General features: G+C 39.5%; 1 protein-coding gene across 2 annotated transcripts in view; it reads left to right on the top strand.

Moving 5' to 3' along the window:
- Positions 1–13,976, top strand: part of SFMBT1 (Scm like with four mbt domains 1) — a 72,186-nt gene that overhangs the window by 27,827 nt on the left and 30,383 nt on the right. The window contains exons 1-2 of one of the 2 annotated variants that reach the window (XM_053377605.1): positions 4,310–4,485; positions 10,660–10,812. In XM_053377605.1, the coding sequence (XP_053233580.1) occupies positions 10,785–10,812 (28 nt within the window). In that variant the 5' untranslated portion in view covers positions 4,310–4,485; positions 10,660–10,784. Of the gene's footprint in view, positions 1–4,309; positions 4,486–10,659; positions 10,813–13,976 lie in introns of those variants that run through there. The other variant, XM_053377604.1, reaches the window with a different exon arrangement.

Raw genomic sequence — 13,976 nt, 5'->3', positions numbered from 1 at the left:
GTGTGTGTTCAGTTGAGGTGGGTCATTTTGGACCCGGAAGGTGGTGGAATGGGGGCCAGGCCTGCTGGGCTTTTGCACACTCTGCCTACGTGTGCAATGACCCAGAATGCACCTCTCCCTGTTATGATAGTACTGACCAGTAACTATATGTCATGTTGTTGCGCCTTTAATTTTTCTTCCTTCAGTACAGTGGTACCTTGGGTTACATACGCTTCAGGTTACATACACTTCAGGTTACAGACTCCGCTAACTCAGAAATAGTGCTTCAGGTTAAGAACTTTGCTTCAGGATAAGAACAGAACTCGGGTTCCGGCGGCGTGGCGGCAGCAGGAGGCCCCATTAGCTAAAGTGGTGCTTCAGGTTAAGAACAGTTTCAGGTTAAGAACGGACCTCCAGAACGAATTAAGTACTTAACCGGAGCTACCACTGTATTACGGAATAGTTGATGGCCAAACTACTCTTTGAAAAGCTTGCTGTAAACATTTCTGTTTCAGCTGTCCTATACAGACACATGATTTGGTTACACTTGTTTTTAAATTTGTTTTAAGTGCTTAATTGTTTTTAGGTGTATCCTTAACAGCTTTTAAATGTTTTAAATACATTTTTATACTTTTAAATTGTTTGCTTGGTCTTTTTTTTAATCAAAGAATTGTTTGTTGCCCTAGGCTCCCTTGGAAGAAAGGGCAGGATATAATTTTATTTATTTATTTAAAAAAACGGTAAGAATAACACTGATCATTTTGACCTTTCTTAGTTTGTTGACATGTTGTATGGTTGATAAAAAATGAATGTGCCCAGAAGTAGTTTGCGTTCACTTTCTCTTGTACTGACACAATGCATAAAATTGCAAATGCTGCAGAATTAAAATTCAGGTGAAGAATGGGGGTGGGGGAGGGTGTGCAGATTGCCTTATTTGAATATTATTTAAATCCAGCTTTTGATACTGCTGCCTCATTGTGCATCTCTCACACGTGCACACAGTGATGCTCATTTGCAGCCTTTACTAATCAGTTATTATGGAGCAAATACCACATCTATAAATAAAGGGCAGAGCTTTGTAAATCAAATGACAGAAATGATCGCGCTGGGGGCGGGGTGGAATTCCTGTGACTTACTTGGAGCTTTTCAGAACCACTAAGGCAGCTAACAAAAATAGTTTTCTGTCTTTTCAACTTTTTTTCAGTAAATTTAGAACATTTGAGTACACGTTTCACATGTTTGCTTTCAACATGGTCATGTCACTATCAGATGACTGTAATGTATCTGTTTTTGTGCGGTGAATGGGTATTTTTGAATGCCCCTTATATGGTGCCAGCTGTTTTCCAGCAGCTTGGAAGAAGTTTATTGATTTCAGTGTGTCTACTCTGAGTATGACTAACATCAGTTACCATCCAACTTGTTAATTTGGGGGAGGAGATCTTTTTTTAACCGAAGTGCTTGCAATCTTGTGATAAGTGGTGATGTAAATAGACCCTGAAGCTAAACAGAAGTAGGGAATGGAAGTAGGCAAGCCAAATATAATGACGAGGGGGATTCCCATGTTAGGTCAGTTTGAAAGTAAATCAAGGTGTCCTGAACAAGTTGGAAAATGAATTCTGTATTGTCTGCCTTACTTCTAACTTGTGATGATAAGAATGCATGTCCACTGCTTTTGACTGAGATGTGACATAATCTTTTGAGTAGAAGGTTCTGTGCATGCCTTGCCAACTTTCTGAATGACTAGGTGGGCCCACAAGGTCACACTCTGTTGTCTCCAGCCCAGCTCATGGTTAAACTTAACAGTCACCATGCAGTCAGTTAAAAACGCTCTGGCCTTTTTAAAGGGGATTTCCAGTAGTACAGATCTCAACTGTTTCTTCTCTCCTCGCCTATTTTCCTATGACACTGTATCAGTTAAAATCTACTCAGCCCCCTATTTCCAAGTTTACCCAGTAATTATTTACACGAGTAACAGAGCTTGTCTTCAGGGGGACTAACTTGATAGGCTAAAGTCTAGCTTCAGTTGTAAGAAGCAATGAAAAATTTATATCATATCTAAAGTTAAAAATGCAGGGTAGAGGGAGTGATCGAATACTGCAGTCAGAATGGATTGCCCACAGAATTTCATCAGCTGCAGGGAAAATGTGAAGCCATTTAATCTTTGGTTCCAGATACTCTGCACAGTTACAGAACCAAATGACATCAAATTGAGTTCAAGTTCCCTGGAACTGGAACTCCCCCCCCCCCCCCCAAATACAACAGACCTGAATCCCTTTCAAGTGTTTGGTCCTTTTCCTCATTTCTGCTGCTGCTTATGTTTTCCATTCAAATCAGCATAACCTTTCACATTTTTAGAAGGCCTGTCTGTTACGGTGTTTCCACGCGGTCGCTACCTCCTCCCACTTGTATATCTGGTTATAATTTGCTGTGATAAAACTGACTGCAATCTTTGCCATTTTGATTTCTAAAGTGCTTACTGTTGTGTTTGCTGGAACCTATCTTTTATACAAAATATGTGTCTGGTAGTAAATGCAGCAACTATAGAGTTGCCAGCCCCATTAAAAACCTTCAAAGAGCACCTTGTTTTGCAAGGGTTTTATCTAACATTTGTTCTTCCCGATTCCATTTTAGCTATGAGTAATGGAATTGCTTGCCTAACAAGTTCTTTGGTGATTTCCTTTCCTAAATTATTTTTGCAGTGTTGCAGCATTTTCATAGCAGCAGGGTTACACCTGAGTGGTGCCTTAGTGCTGTAGGAATAAATAGCAGAATGAGATGAGGATATAATTTGAAGAACATTTCCTGTTCAGGAACATCAATTTGAAATAAACACTAAAACTGCAGAAATGGACCATAAATGTACTCAGTATTTTTTCCCCTTCATTGTTGAGGAACATGTGTTCAAAAACAGGGAGCCTGGCATTTAAGACCAGCATTTAGCTGGCTAAATGAATGTTCAGATATTTGATTGTAAAGCACTCAGCAGAAGCTGCTTAAATTATTTGAAAGTCTTGAAAATCTAGTCATTCATTTTAAGTCTTTTTTAAAAAGTGTTTAAATTTATCCATTGCTCTTATGTTTAGAATGGATTTAAATCAAGGGATGGGGAAGTTGAATCTTGCAAACAGTAAACCAAGAATGCATTGCAGTCCATGGACAGTACAATGGTTTTCTTCCATGGGATAAGCTTCCTCCAACTTGCAGTGTAAATAAAAGCTATACATACTAAGAAATAAAATACTGCCTCCGTTTTTAATCTTGATTCTCCTCCTTTGCCTCCTTTTATTTTATATTTATTGCATTAAAAAAACTCCTAAGTAAGGAATTCTATTTTTGGGCTGCATTCCTGCTCAGAGTAACTGCAAATCAGGACTTGTGAGTCTTAAGAGCTGAAAATTGCATAGAAACCTTAGGCATAGTATTAAAATCACAATAGCATACCAGGACATCTTTGAGTAAGTTAGCAACACTGAAGCATTTTATTCCTCAGAGTTGTACAGAAAAAGCAATGTCAAATTGCTTAAAGTAAGCATAATTCAATCAGGGATGGTGAGAGGGGTGGATACAGATCTACTGGTAGATGTCTGGGTGATATGCAGGAGATAAACATGGATTTCTAGCTATAGAACTTGATTATTTAACAATAGCAGCAGCAGAATTACTCCCCTACCCCGCCCTGAATTATGCTGCTGAAATTAAAGATTTTTCTCTGGAAGAACTTTGAGCTCTATTTAGTAGTCATGGTCAACACAAATTGCTGGGCTTAATGCTAAGGGGTGTCTTCTGCACAAGAATCTTCTTCCTTTTAATACTTATTTCATTTTTTAATTACTTCCTATAAGCCCATCCCTAAGCAATTTACAATAAAAACATACACAGAACAATCGCACATAGAAAAGCAGCAAAAACATTTCTCTATATAAAAACGATTTGGATAAGCACACACACATATATAACAATTTTTAAAACAGCAACACACATATATAAAATCAATTCAGATCCAAAGCAGATCCAACTAAACGGGTCTCCCCATCTCTACCTTATGAAATGTGGACAACTGAAACGGCATCTGAGCTGGTTAGTAAACATGAGGTGCCCATGTTTTAGACTATACTGACTGTGTTTTAAAAAACTTAAATTGATCAAGGCTTAAATTACAACCAAAGGGGTTTGATTTGTTCAGGCAAGGCTGGGTTTATTTGTACCAGGGCCTGATTACTAGGGCACTGAAAATAAGCTGGATTTTAGCCACATCCGCCAGGCTCCTGGCCAGATGCCCCTCCCCCATTCCTGGCCTCCATCAACTGTCACAGAACATTCTAGCTCTTCCTTTCTGGGGAATTCCAGCATCCCAAGTAAATGCACTACTCTTAAGCCTTTGAGTTGCCTTCGCCCTGATCTGTCGAATCATTTGCAAGGGGAGAGACTGGATTTGCATTGTATGAAGAGTCGTTTGCCTTTGGCGAACATCTGGAGGACTTCAGAGATAGAAAGATGCTTCTCATGGTATCTTTCCACATTATACCTACTGCTGTCCTTTTGTCTCCACCTCTTAAGAGTTCATATTTCAGATTCCACCCTGCTTTCCCTACTGATTAACTGGACTTCTCTCTACGCCCTGCTAATATTTTTTAAAAATAAATATTAATATACAAAGCCCTTTACAACTTGGGGCCAGTTTACGTGTAAGCTCGCTTTACCCAATCAATATATGCTCAATATATCAACTGCTTTGATCTGTGGAACTGGAACTGTTACAGGTGCCACATAATACTTGTTTCCCTGCCCAGTGATATCAGGCAGGTGACGTCGCTATATTCTGTTTGTGTTTAGACAGGATTATGCAGGTATCTAGAATGCAGGTGTGTTTTTAGTTTATTGCTGGTTTTAATTGTTTGAATGCTTTGTTTCTACTAATTTTTATTTTTATTATTTTTGTAAACATGAGCTTTTTTGACAAGTGGGATATAGATTTTATGAAATAAGTAAGAGTAGCTAATATAAAGTATTCTGTGTGCTTTTTGAGATACCTCTCTGCTTTTAGGATTATGTCTGCTTCCTTATTGTGGCGAAAAAACATAACAACCACCCACTATTTCTTCTGTGTAACATTTCTGACGACCAAACATGATGATGTGGTGTTCATGTCATTTGGCCTTGTCAGCTAGTATATTGTGTGTGTTTTTAATCATTCGTGTGGGGAGCGGCACATTGGGATCATAGGTGAGGAGGGGCTTTAACTATATGCCCCTTCTGTGCCCCAAATCTGAATCAGGGATTTGGCTTGGGACCTTGGCATGGGCCAAGGGTTAAAGCCCCCTTGCCCCCATGCTACTCTCCCAGTCTCATTGCTCTCCTTCCTCTGTTCTTTTCAGGACTCAACTTCTGTTTAAAGAGAGAGAGAGAGAGAGAGAGAGAGAGAGAGAGAGAGAGAGACAGCTCTCAAATGATAACCTAATTCTAGAATAGCACTTTTTAAAAAAAGTTCTTTTTATTAATGCATTTTACATGGCTTTACAAATCTCATTTTAAAAATGTATTTCAAATACAAATGATAAACTAGAACTCTTTCAAACTGTATGGGAACAGAGGACTCAACACAAACTATTGCCATTATAAAATGCAGGAATCTTTCCAGATTCGTTGAGGCCCAACTGTTTAAATGGCCAATTTTAATTTTAATAGTAGAAAACCCAGAACCCTTCTATTAATGTTTTGTTCACAAATATACCATATAACCAGTCTCATATTCTTCTTTCTTTCTTTCGAAAGATTATGAATCTAATGTAAACTCTAGATGAGACTCCCTGTGGAACACTCAAAATGTGTTTTAACTTTCCCATCAAGCGATCATCCAGCAACTTGTATATGGAGACACCTGGTGTAAAATTATATGGGTTGGAGTATGCAGAACAGTGTAATGTGAAGTTGTTGTTGCTGTATTAATGTCCTACATTTAGGTGCAAACACTATAAAATAATCATATTATCTGCTGATGTACGTAGGAGATGAATCTACAAGATATGTATTGTGAGTAACAGGAAAACAGATCAATTTTGCTTTTTGCCTTGGTGGGGAAAAAACCCATTCCTAGAATCTTAGGCTATGCCTTTTGGAACATAGACCTGTTTCCATGTAATACCTCTAGGTTGAGTTTTTTAGCCTTGTTGTCGTTCACGGTAATTAATGATCATCTTGCTACGCAACAAGAATGTGCACAATAATATACATTCCAAATAGATATTTTTCTTTTCTTTTTTACCTAGACTAGCATGTGTAGTCAGTTTTATCAGAGTTAACTTTTCAATGCACTCTAGTCAGAGGCTCACAGCACGACGCTTTGCTATGAAAAACCTATAATTTCATTCATACTTACAGTGGCATGTAAATATCAAAGTGACATTATTGTCGGTGTTAAAATTTAGAACTTAAAAACACATTTGGTCAAGTCTTGCTTTTAAGTACTTTTAAATCCGTTCTGCTTTCTTGAAGTTCACTCTTGAAAAGAGAGAGGTTACTTTTTATTATTGCCACCGTAATTACATCCCATGTTTGCTCTATGATCAGCCTAACACAGAACTGTCTCGGGAAACTTGAATTCATTTATTCAGTTGGGCTGACAATTAGGTAGTTAAGTTCAAGCAGAAGAGGGGAAAAATCAAAGCAACCTGGTTTTTCAGGTATATAGATAGTTGCAAAGATGAAAGAGTACCTTGTGTGGTTGGAAACATCTTTCGAATTCTAAGCACTGACATTGTATTTTTAGTTGTAAGCGATGCTTCTGGGGATAGATATGCTTTCCATACCTTTTCCTTTGCTGTATTAGGTGTTGTGTGCAGGGCTGCAAAATACCTGCACCCGTGTATGTTCAGTGATAATCAAAGCTGTTGTGCTCAGGGCAATGAAGGCATCATTGTGAATGTTGCATTGCTACAGTAAGTCCTACATCCAGTCCTGCATGTTGCTTTGCTTATAAGATTTAGCATTTAGCCACATACTCAGTTGCCCTTTTGCTGTACCAAAGTTGTGAATCAGAAAATAAGAAAACGCTAGACTAGAGGCAGTATTCAACTTTTTTAAAAGTGTGAGCGGAACAACTTCTGCTTGTGCAATGTGACTTTCCATCTTCGGCTGAGTTGAGACCAAATTAGGCACAATTAGGGAGTAAATTTTGGGAAGTCTATATCAAGCATAGGCAAACTCCAGCCCTCCAGCTGTTTTGGGACTACAACTCCCATCATCCCTAGCTAACAGGACCAGTGGTCAGGGATGATGGAAATTGTAGTCTCAAAACATCTGGAGGGCCGGAGTTTGCTTATGCCTGCTCTATACTGTATAAACAATTTTTAATGTTGGCTCTATTGATATGAAAACAGAAACCACTTCTTGTGCCATGCCTTTTCTTTAGCCAGTGCTTCCAGGCCTTACTTGCTTCAGGGTTCTGAATACCATATCCAAATTTGTATTCTGCTCTTCTGGAATCTGTAGGCAGCTAACAACAGTCATAAAATGAATTGCAATAAAGCAATATAAAACCAAATTAACAAACAATACAAAGAGCAGTAGAAATAATCCAGCAGCAAAAAAACTACATAATGGAAACCAAAACTGAAAGCAGTAGCTTTTATGAAAGTATGGATTATAAATCAGAGAATCTTAGAGTTGGAAGGGACCCATGGGTCATCTAGTCCAACCCCCTGCAATGCAGGAATCTCAGCTAAAGCATCCATGACAGATGGCCATCCAATCTCTGCTTAAAAACCTTCAGTGAAGGAGAGTCCACAACCTCCTGAAGGAGTCTGTTTCAGCAAATAAAATAAAATAAAAACCTTTATATAATGCATTCTAGAACGTGGGTGCAAGGAACTTATGACTCTCCATAGACTGTAGGACTCACACTCCTATCAACCACATCTGGAGATCCCCTGCTTTAAAATAACATGCTTGTTGGTGCAGTGTTTTAGTCTTTTGGATGCTGAGCCTTCCATAAGCTTCTGCGAAGATATTTAGGATGGTTTGGAGGTTATCCTCTGAGTGTGTACACACTATGTTGTCATCAACATATTGAAGCTCTGTGACGAAAGTTGGGGTACCCTTACTCTTTGCTTTTAATCTACTCAAGTTAAAGAGCTTTCCATCTGTTTGGTATATGATTTCCTTCGACAATGTGTAGGATCATGGCAATGAAAATAATAAATAAGTTGGGGTGATAACACATCCCTGTTTAACACTTGATTCTACTGTGAATGGTTCACTTTGAGAGCCATTGTTATCCGCGATTGTTGCTGTCATATTATCGTGGAGGAGCCGAAGGATGTTCACTAATTTATCTGGGCAGCCAATTTTCAGAAGGACAGTCCACAGGGCAGTACGATTTACAGTGTTGAAGGCCTTAGTCAGGTCAATAAACGGCATATACAGGTGTTGGTTTTTCTCTCTGCATTTTTCCTGAAGCTGTTGAGAAGTGAAAATCATGTCCACTGTCCCCTAGAAGGTCAAAAATCATTTTGGGATTCAGGAAGGGTAGCTTCAGATATAGTTAGGAGATGGTTTGCTAAGATCCTTGCAAGAATTTTGCCAGCTGCGGCTAATAAAGAGATGCCTCAGTAGTTTCTGCAATCCGTTCTATCACGTTTTTAAAAAGAGATTGATAATCTTGGCATCCCTAAATTCTGCTGGGATCTCCTGTCTCTCCCAGAGATGAGATTGTGTGGTTGTTGTGTAAATTCAATTCCGCCCACTTTGAAGACTTCAGCAAGTATCCCATCAGGTCTACTGGCTTTGTTGTTTTTCATTTGGTTAATAGATGTACATAACTCTCCCAAATTTGAAGATACTGCAAGCTCATCTCTAATTTGTTTTTGCGGGATTTGTGAGAAGACCTCGGCAGCTATGGGGGAGTTGCAGTTAAGGAGATGCTGGTAATGTTCTTTCCAACTCAGTACAATAGCTTCTTTATCTTTTTGAAGTGTAGTACCGTCTGTCAGAGTGCAGGTAGATAAATAGGTACCACTCTGGCGGGAAGGTAAACGGCGTTTCCGTGCGCTGCTCTGGTTTGCCAGAAGCAGCTTAGTCATGCTGGCCACATGACCCCGAAGCTGTACGCCGGCTCCCTCGGCCAATAAAGCGAGATGAGCACCGCTTCCCAAAGTCGGTCATGACTGGACCGAATGGTCAGGGGTCCCTTTACCTTTTTTTACCGTCTGTTGAGTGTAGGGGGCATATGCTATGATTTATTGGCCCATAGATGGTCTTTGTGGCTTTAAAGAAACTCTGTGCATCATGAGTGTCGGCTAAGTGCTGGATCTCTCGAGCTTTTTTATCCACTGGGAGTTCTTTAGTTCTCTGGTTCTTCTTTGAACCTCAGCCTTAGTGTTGGCATAGTTTGTTTTTTTCTTAGTGGCACAGTTTCTATCTCTTTACCAGATCTGAAAGGCCTTCCTTTTCTTGTCAATAAGGTGTTCAGTCTCACTGTCATTCTCATCAAACCAGTCCTGGTGTTTCTTGGTTTGGTATCCAATAGTTTGTTCACAGGCTGCAGTAATGGATGTTTTAGCTTGGTCCAGTGTTCCTTGATGTTATCAGGGAACTCCAAAAGCAGGTGGTGCTTAAGAGTCATTTGGAGGCAATCCCGCTTAATAGGATCTTGAAGGATAATTTGAGAGTAGCAGAGATTAATATGATGTTGTACCTGTCATAGCATTCCAGATTTCTATATCTTATATTTTTGTTATGATGGGGCTTGAATGCATAATTAAAAGAGCAGAATAAAAGCAAGTTGAGTATTTCTGTTCCAGGTACTGAAACTATAAATTCATTGGGTTAAGAGAGTTTGGCTCTTTAAATATGTATTAATTTTATGGGTTTGTTGTATGCTTTTCAAGCTCAGCTATTAGCACAATATGAATTTCATGAAGAATTCAGCAACAAATTTTTTTTGCAGGATTCTACAACTCAGAAGACCTGTCTAAAAAGAGAGGGCTTAACACCCTCTCTCTGAAAAGGGCTAACTGAGCAGTTCTGGCATATCTCTGCCAAGAGAAATGCACACAGTTTTGCAAAAGGCCTTATTGCCAGGAAAGTATCATTGGCAAAGTATTCTTTATTGCTAATAACCACACTACTTGTATATTGCTGAAAATATACATGCTGTTTTACAGAGCAAATTAAAGCCATTTCTCTATACCAAAGGCATTAGAATTATTTTCAGATTTCCTCATACAAAAATTTGACAGATATTAAAGATACAGTGGATGTTGTTCACGTAAAAAGCACTTTATTTGTACCACCACTTGAGTTCTGTCTATAATAAAACTGCTTTATACAATCTAGTCAGAACTCTAGTGGCACATGAAAATTCAGAGTAGATGTGAGATGTTATTTATGTACAGTAGGCAAGAGAAAGATGTATGTAAGTGAAATGATTCCTGTACACAGCAATAATCAACTTGTTTTAACCCTGCTTTTTTGCCATTTTCAGGCATGGGCAATATATCACAGCATGTCTATAAAGATAATTCTACATTGTATTTAAAATTGGAGGCCTTTTGGAAGTGGAATAGATGTGGCCTCTGTTTTTTTCCTAAAATGTGTTCTTATTCCACAAATATAAGAAGGAGACGTTTAGTTGTTCCGGAGTTATAAACAAACAAAAACACATTTAAATTTTTTCCTCTGCAGTGTTTGTCTGATCATCCTGGAAGCCTGTAGAAGCGAAGACACTGAGAGCAGATGAGATCAAGGCAGTGACTGGTTGGCTTTCTCTACTTCCTGCTCCCAAGGATTATTGCCAGATTGCTGTGGAGATGAATGGAGAACAGCAGCATGAGACAGGTACTGCAATTATGGCACCTGGGGTTCCAACAGGTATCTTCTCAGTTGTAAATCTATTCTGGAGAAATTAACCTTGTTTTGCATACTTGCGACACAGATGATTAAAAAGATAAGCCATGGGTAAAGTTGCTTTAAAGTTCAAAGGCAGGGGCTATGAAGACCATTGCTGAAGTTCCTCTTCAGTTATGTGTGTTCTTCACTTGCGTTAACATTGCAGTGTGCCTGTAGCTCTCAAAAACATCTTTCAGCAGCAGCTGATCTAAACAGCTTCTCATCTCATGCAGAGTTTCCTTGTGCCTCACCTCTGGCTTGCTGTGACTATATGGCCACATTTCGGTACAGCATAATAAAGGCTTATCATTAAAAGAATGAGCCCAGCCTCCCTCTGGGCTCACATACTTCTTCCTTCACCTCTTTTCCTTCATGATGACTTGGAGGGTGAGTTTGGAAGCTTTGATTCTGATGTAGACTAGCCAGTTTATCATCAAGTCAGAAGCCAAACAATTGTGGTTCATCCTAATTATAGGTATTTGAAACAAGCCATCTTCTAACCATGGGTTGCAAAGCTGGCTTGTCTCAACTAACCATAGTTGTGATAAACCAGAGTTTAGGGTTTAGAGATAATTTGTGTTTCTGCAAGTAGAAGCAAAAGCTTATCTCCTCACACTAGAGCGGAACAGGGAGGGGATGGGCACACAAGCCCAAGGCTTGTGCATAAACCACAACTCATTGTTCTGTCATGTCTAAACCCAGCCAGTGTGTTTTCGTTTTCATTTCTGTCCTCCTGCTGCCGCATTTTAAACAAGTATAGAGTTTACAGCTATCGCTTCTTTGAATTTGCAGAAATTATTCTTAAAGTTTATGCCCACTTCACAGAACTTGTTTAGATGGAGCATAGGTGATGAGCTCTCTCACATAAGAGCTTGTATTGTGTGATTCTTCTTGATATAATCACAAACCACACGTAAGTACAGAATGTGGAACTTTGCTAATGCTTATTGTGGTTTCATATTCTGTGGCCTCAAATGCTGTGAGCTGTACATTTTGAGAGTGTGTGGCCTTTTCTCTTTCAAGGAATAAATATGCTGACAAAGCGAGTAACATTGCATGCAGTATATTGAATGTGGGTGATGCAATCTGCCATAAATAGAGACTTGGAAGTGTTAGAATCTTTCATTAATGTTGAAATTTGGCTTTTTCCCTACCCACTTCACTTCCTGTGAGAGGAAGAGTTAGTCCTTAAAGAATTGAGTATGGCATGGGCAGTACTATTGCTGTTCTGCATTTCATAACCAGCCCAACCCAGTGTTTACTGCCCAGGTATTATAAATAATAACATGCAGCTTAATTTCTTACTACAACATGCCTTTGAATTTGCAAACTTGACAGAGAGTTTCCTGAAATTCTTCTCTGACAAGTATGCATATTTTTCAGTTACATAAGATGCAATTAAGGAGACTTCAGGCTACACAAAGGAATTATATGTGAAGCTGGTTATGTACTAACAGAGCAATCCTATACTCCCATTATGTCAGGACAGGAGATACGCTACTGCTACATCAGCTGTGCAGTTTCCAGTGTATGCTCAGCCCAGGAGGAGAGGGGGGAGACGCACAATGAGAAAGTACAAAAAAGCATAAAAGCAAGAAACGTTCATCGTCTCTGGAAATGCCACCATAGCCCACCCATCAGTGCTTATGCTGGCAATGATGCCCACATGCTACCCATCCAGAAGCAGAGCATGAACTCTCAACGATGGGGTACACCCTCTGCATGCTCATATGCAGCATACAAGATGACTCCAAGGCCCCACCTTCCATCCACCTCAGTAGCACAGCTACAACAACACCTCTCCTGCCAATCTTCAGACACACCTCCAGGCAGGACCCACTTATACATGAAATAGTCACTATTTTATGAGCACAAGTTGCTCAAAGGGGCAGGAGAAGTCACACAGTGCAGGGTAATGTTAGAGAATGCTCATAGGCCCACCTGGTCCTTATAGGTGTCTGTGGGGGAGCAGTTGCCACCCACATGAGCCACGACTCTCAGATTCCATTAAACAAAATGTTTCTAGCATTTATGGAGGTGAAGCAAAACATACAGTCTCATTTGTTTGTGAAAAGCTGGTCTACTCCTGTCTTCTCAGCGTTGATAACCAGTGAATGAAGTCATAGCAGTGACTGACATTTAGGAAAGCAGTTCTAGCCAGTTATGCAAAGAGAAGTCTAGAGTGAAACTCCCTCTGTTTAGAGAAGGAGCTTCTTGGCTTGTTTTTTAGCCTTTTATCTTGGTCTTCCCTAATGGGGAAGTGATTGGCGCCCCATAGAAATCAATTCAGGTATCCAGAATGTTAGTGTAATACTCATTGGGGACTAGTGTGTTGGCTCAAAAACAAAAGGAATAAGCAAATGCAGGAGTTTATGATCTCTCAAATTCAGATCTGATTTCATATAACAAAATGTATTTTTTTAAAAATTGAGTTCTGTTACTGGTTGGGGGTGTAAGATTGTGCTGTAAAATACCACCATCTTTCCCATATAGACACCTCAGCACACACCTGACCTGCTGCATATAAGGTGTCTTTGTGCATTTAAAATCATGACAGAAGTTACTCTTTGGTGAGAGCAAACTGGCTACACAAATTGAAATGGTAACTGCAAAATCTGACACCAACTGTATAGTCAGTCTGAGCTTAGCTAATGAAGCCCATCTACTCATCTGTGAGGCATTACTTTTGGAGTGGAGAGCGTTACATATAGCTGTTAAGGAAAGAGAGCCCAGCCAGGCCTCATGAGCTATATATCTGTTTAAGGATTGATCCTGTCACATATTAAATCAAGGGTGTACTACTTACAGGCATAAGTCACAAATCAAATGTGTTTGTGAAGGAGCTGCTGCCCTCTCCTCATGTATTTGCAAGTTGCTTAGTGACCACCACCTAAGCTTTTACTGTAATGTTCTTTTTTTTCCTCCTGCCATTTTCTTGATTGCTGTTCCGTGTTTTTGGCTGAGCTTTCAGCCAATTTAACATGCAGATAGTTCCTATTTTTCACAGAATTCCAATTACTTTTGATACGTGTTGTACCTCTTCAAGTGGTTTTTCTTACCGAAGTACCCTCAGTGCATCTTGGGTGTCAAGGACACCGAATCAACATGGGGAC

The sequence above is a fragment of the Podarcis raffonei genome, chromosome 2 (genome assembly GCF_027172205.1).
Source record: "Podarcis raffonei isolate rPodRaf1 chromosome 2, rPodRaf1.pri, whole genome shotgun sequence".
Classification (NCBI taxonomy): Eukaryota; Metazoa; Chordata; class Lepidosauria; order Squamata; family Lacertidae; genus Podarcis; species Podarcis raffonei.
Note: the sequence above shows the minus strand (reverse complement) of the source record. Positions and strands in the feature narration are given on the sequence as shown.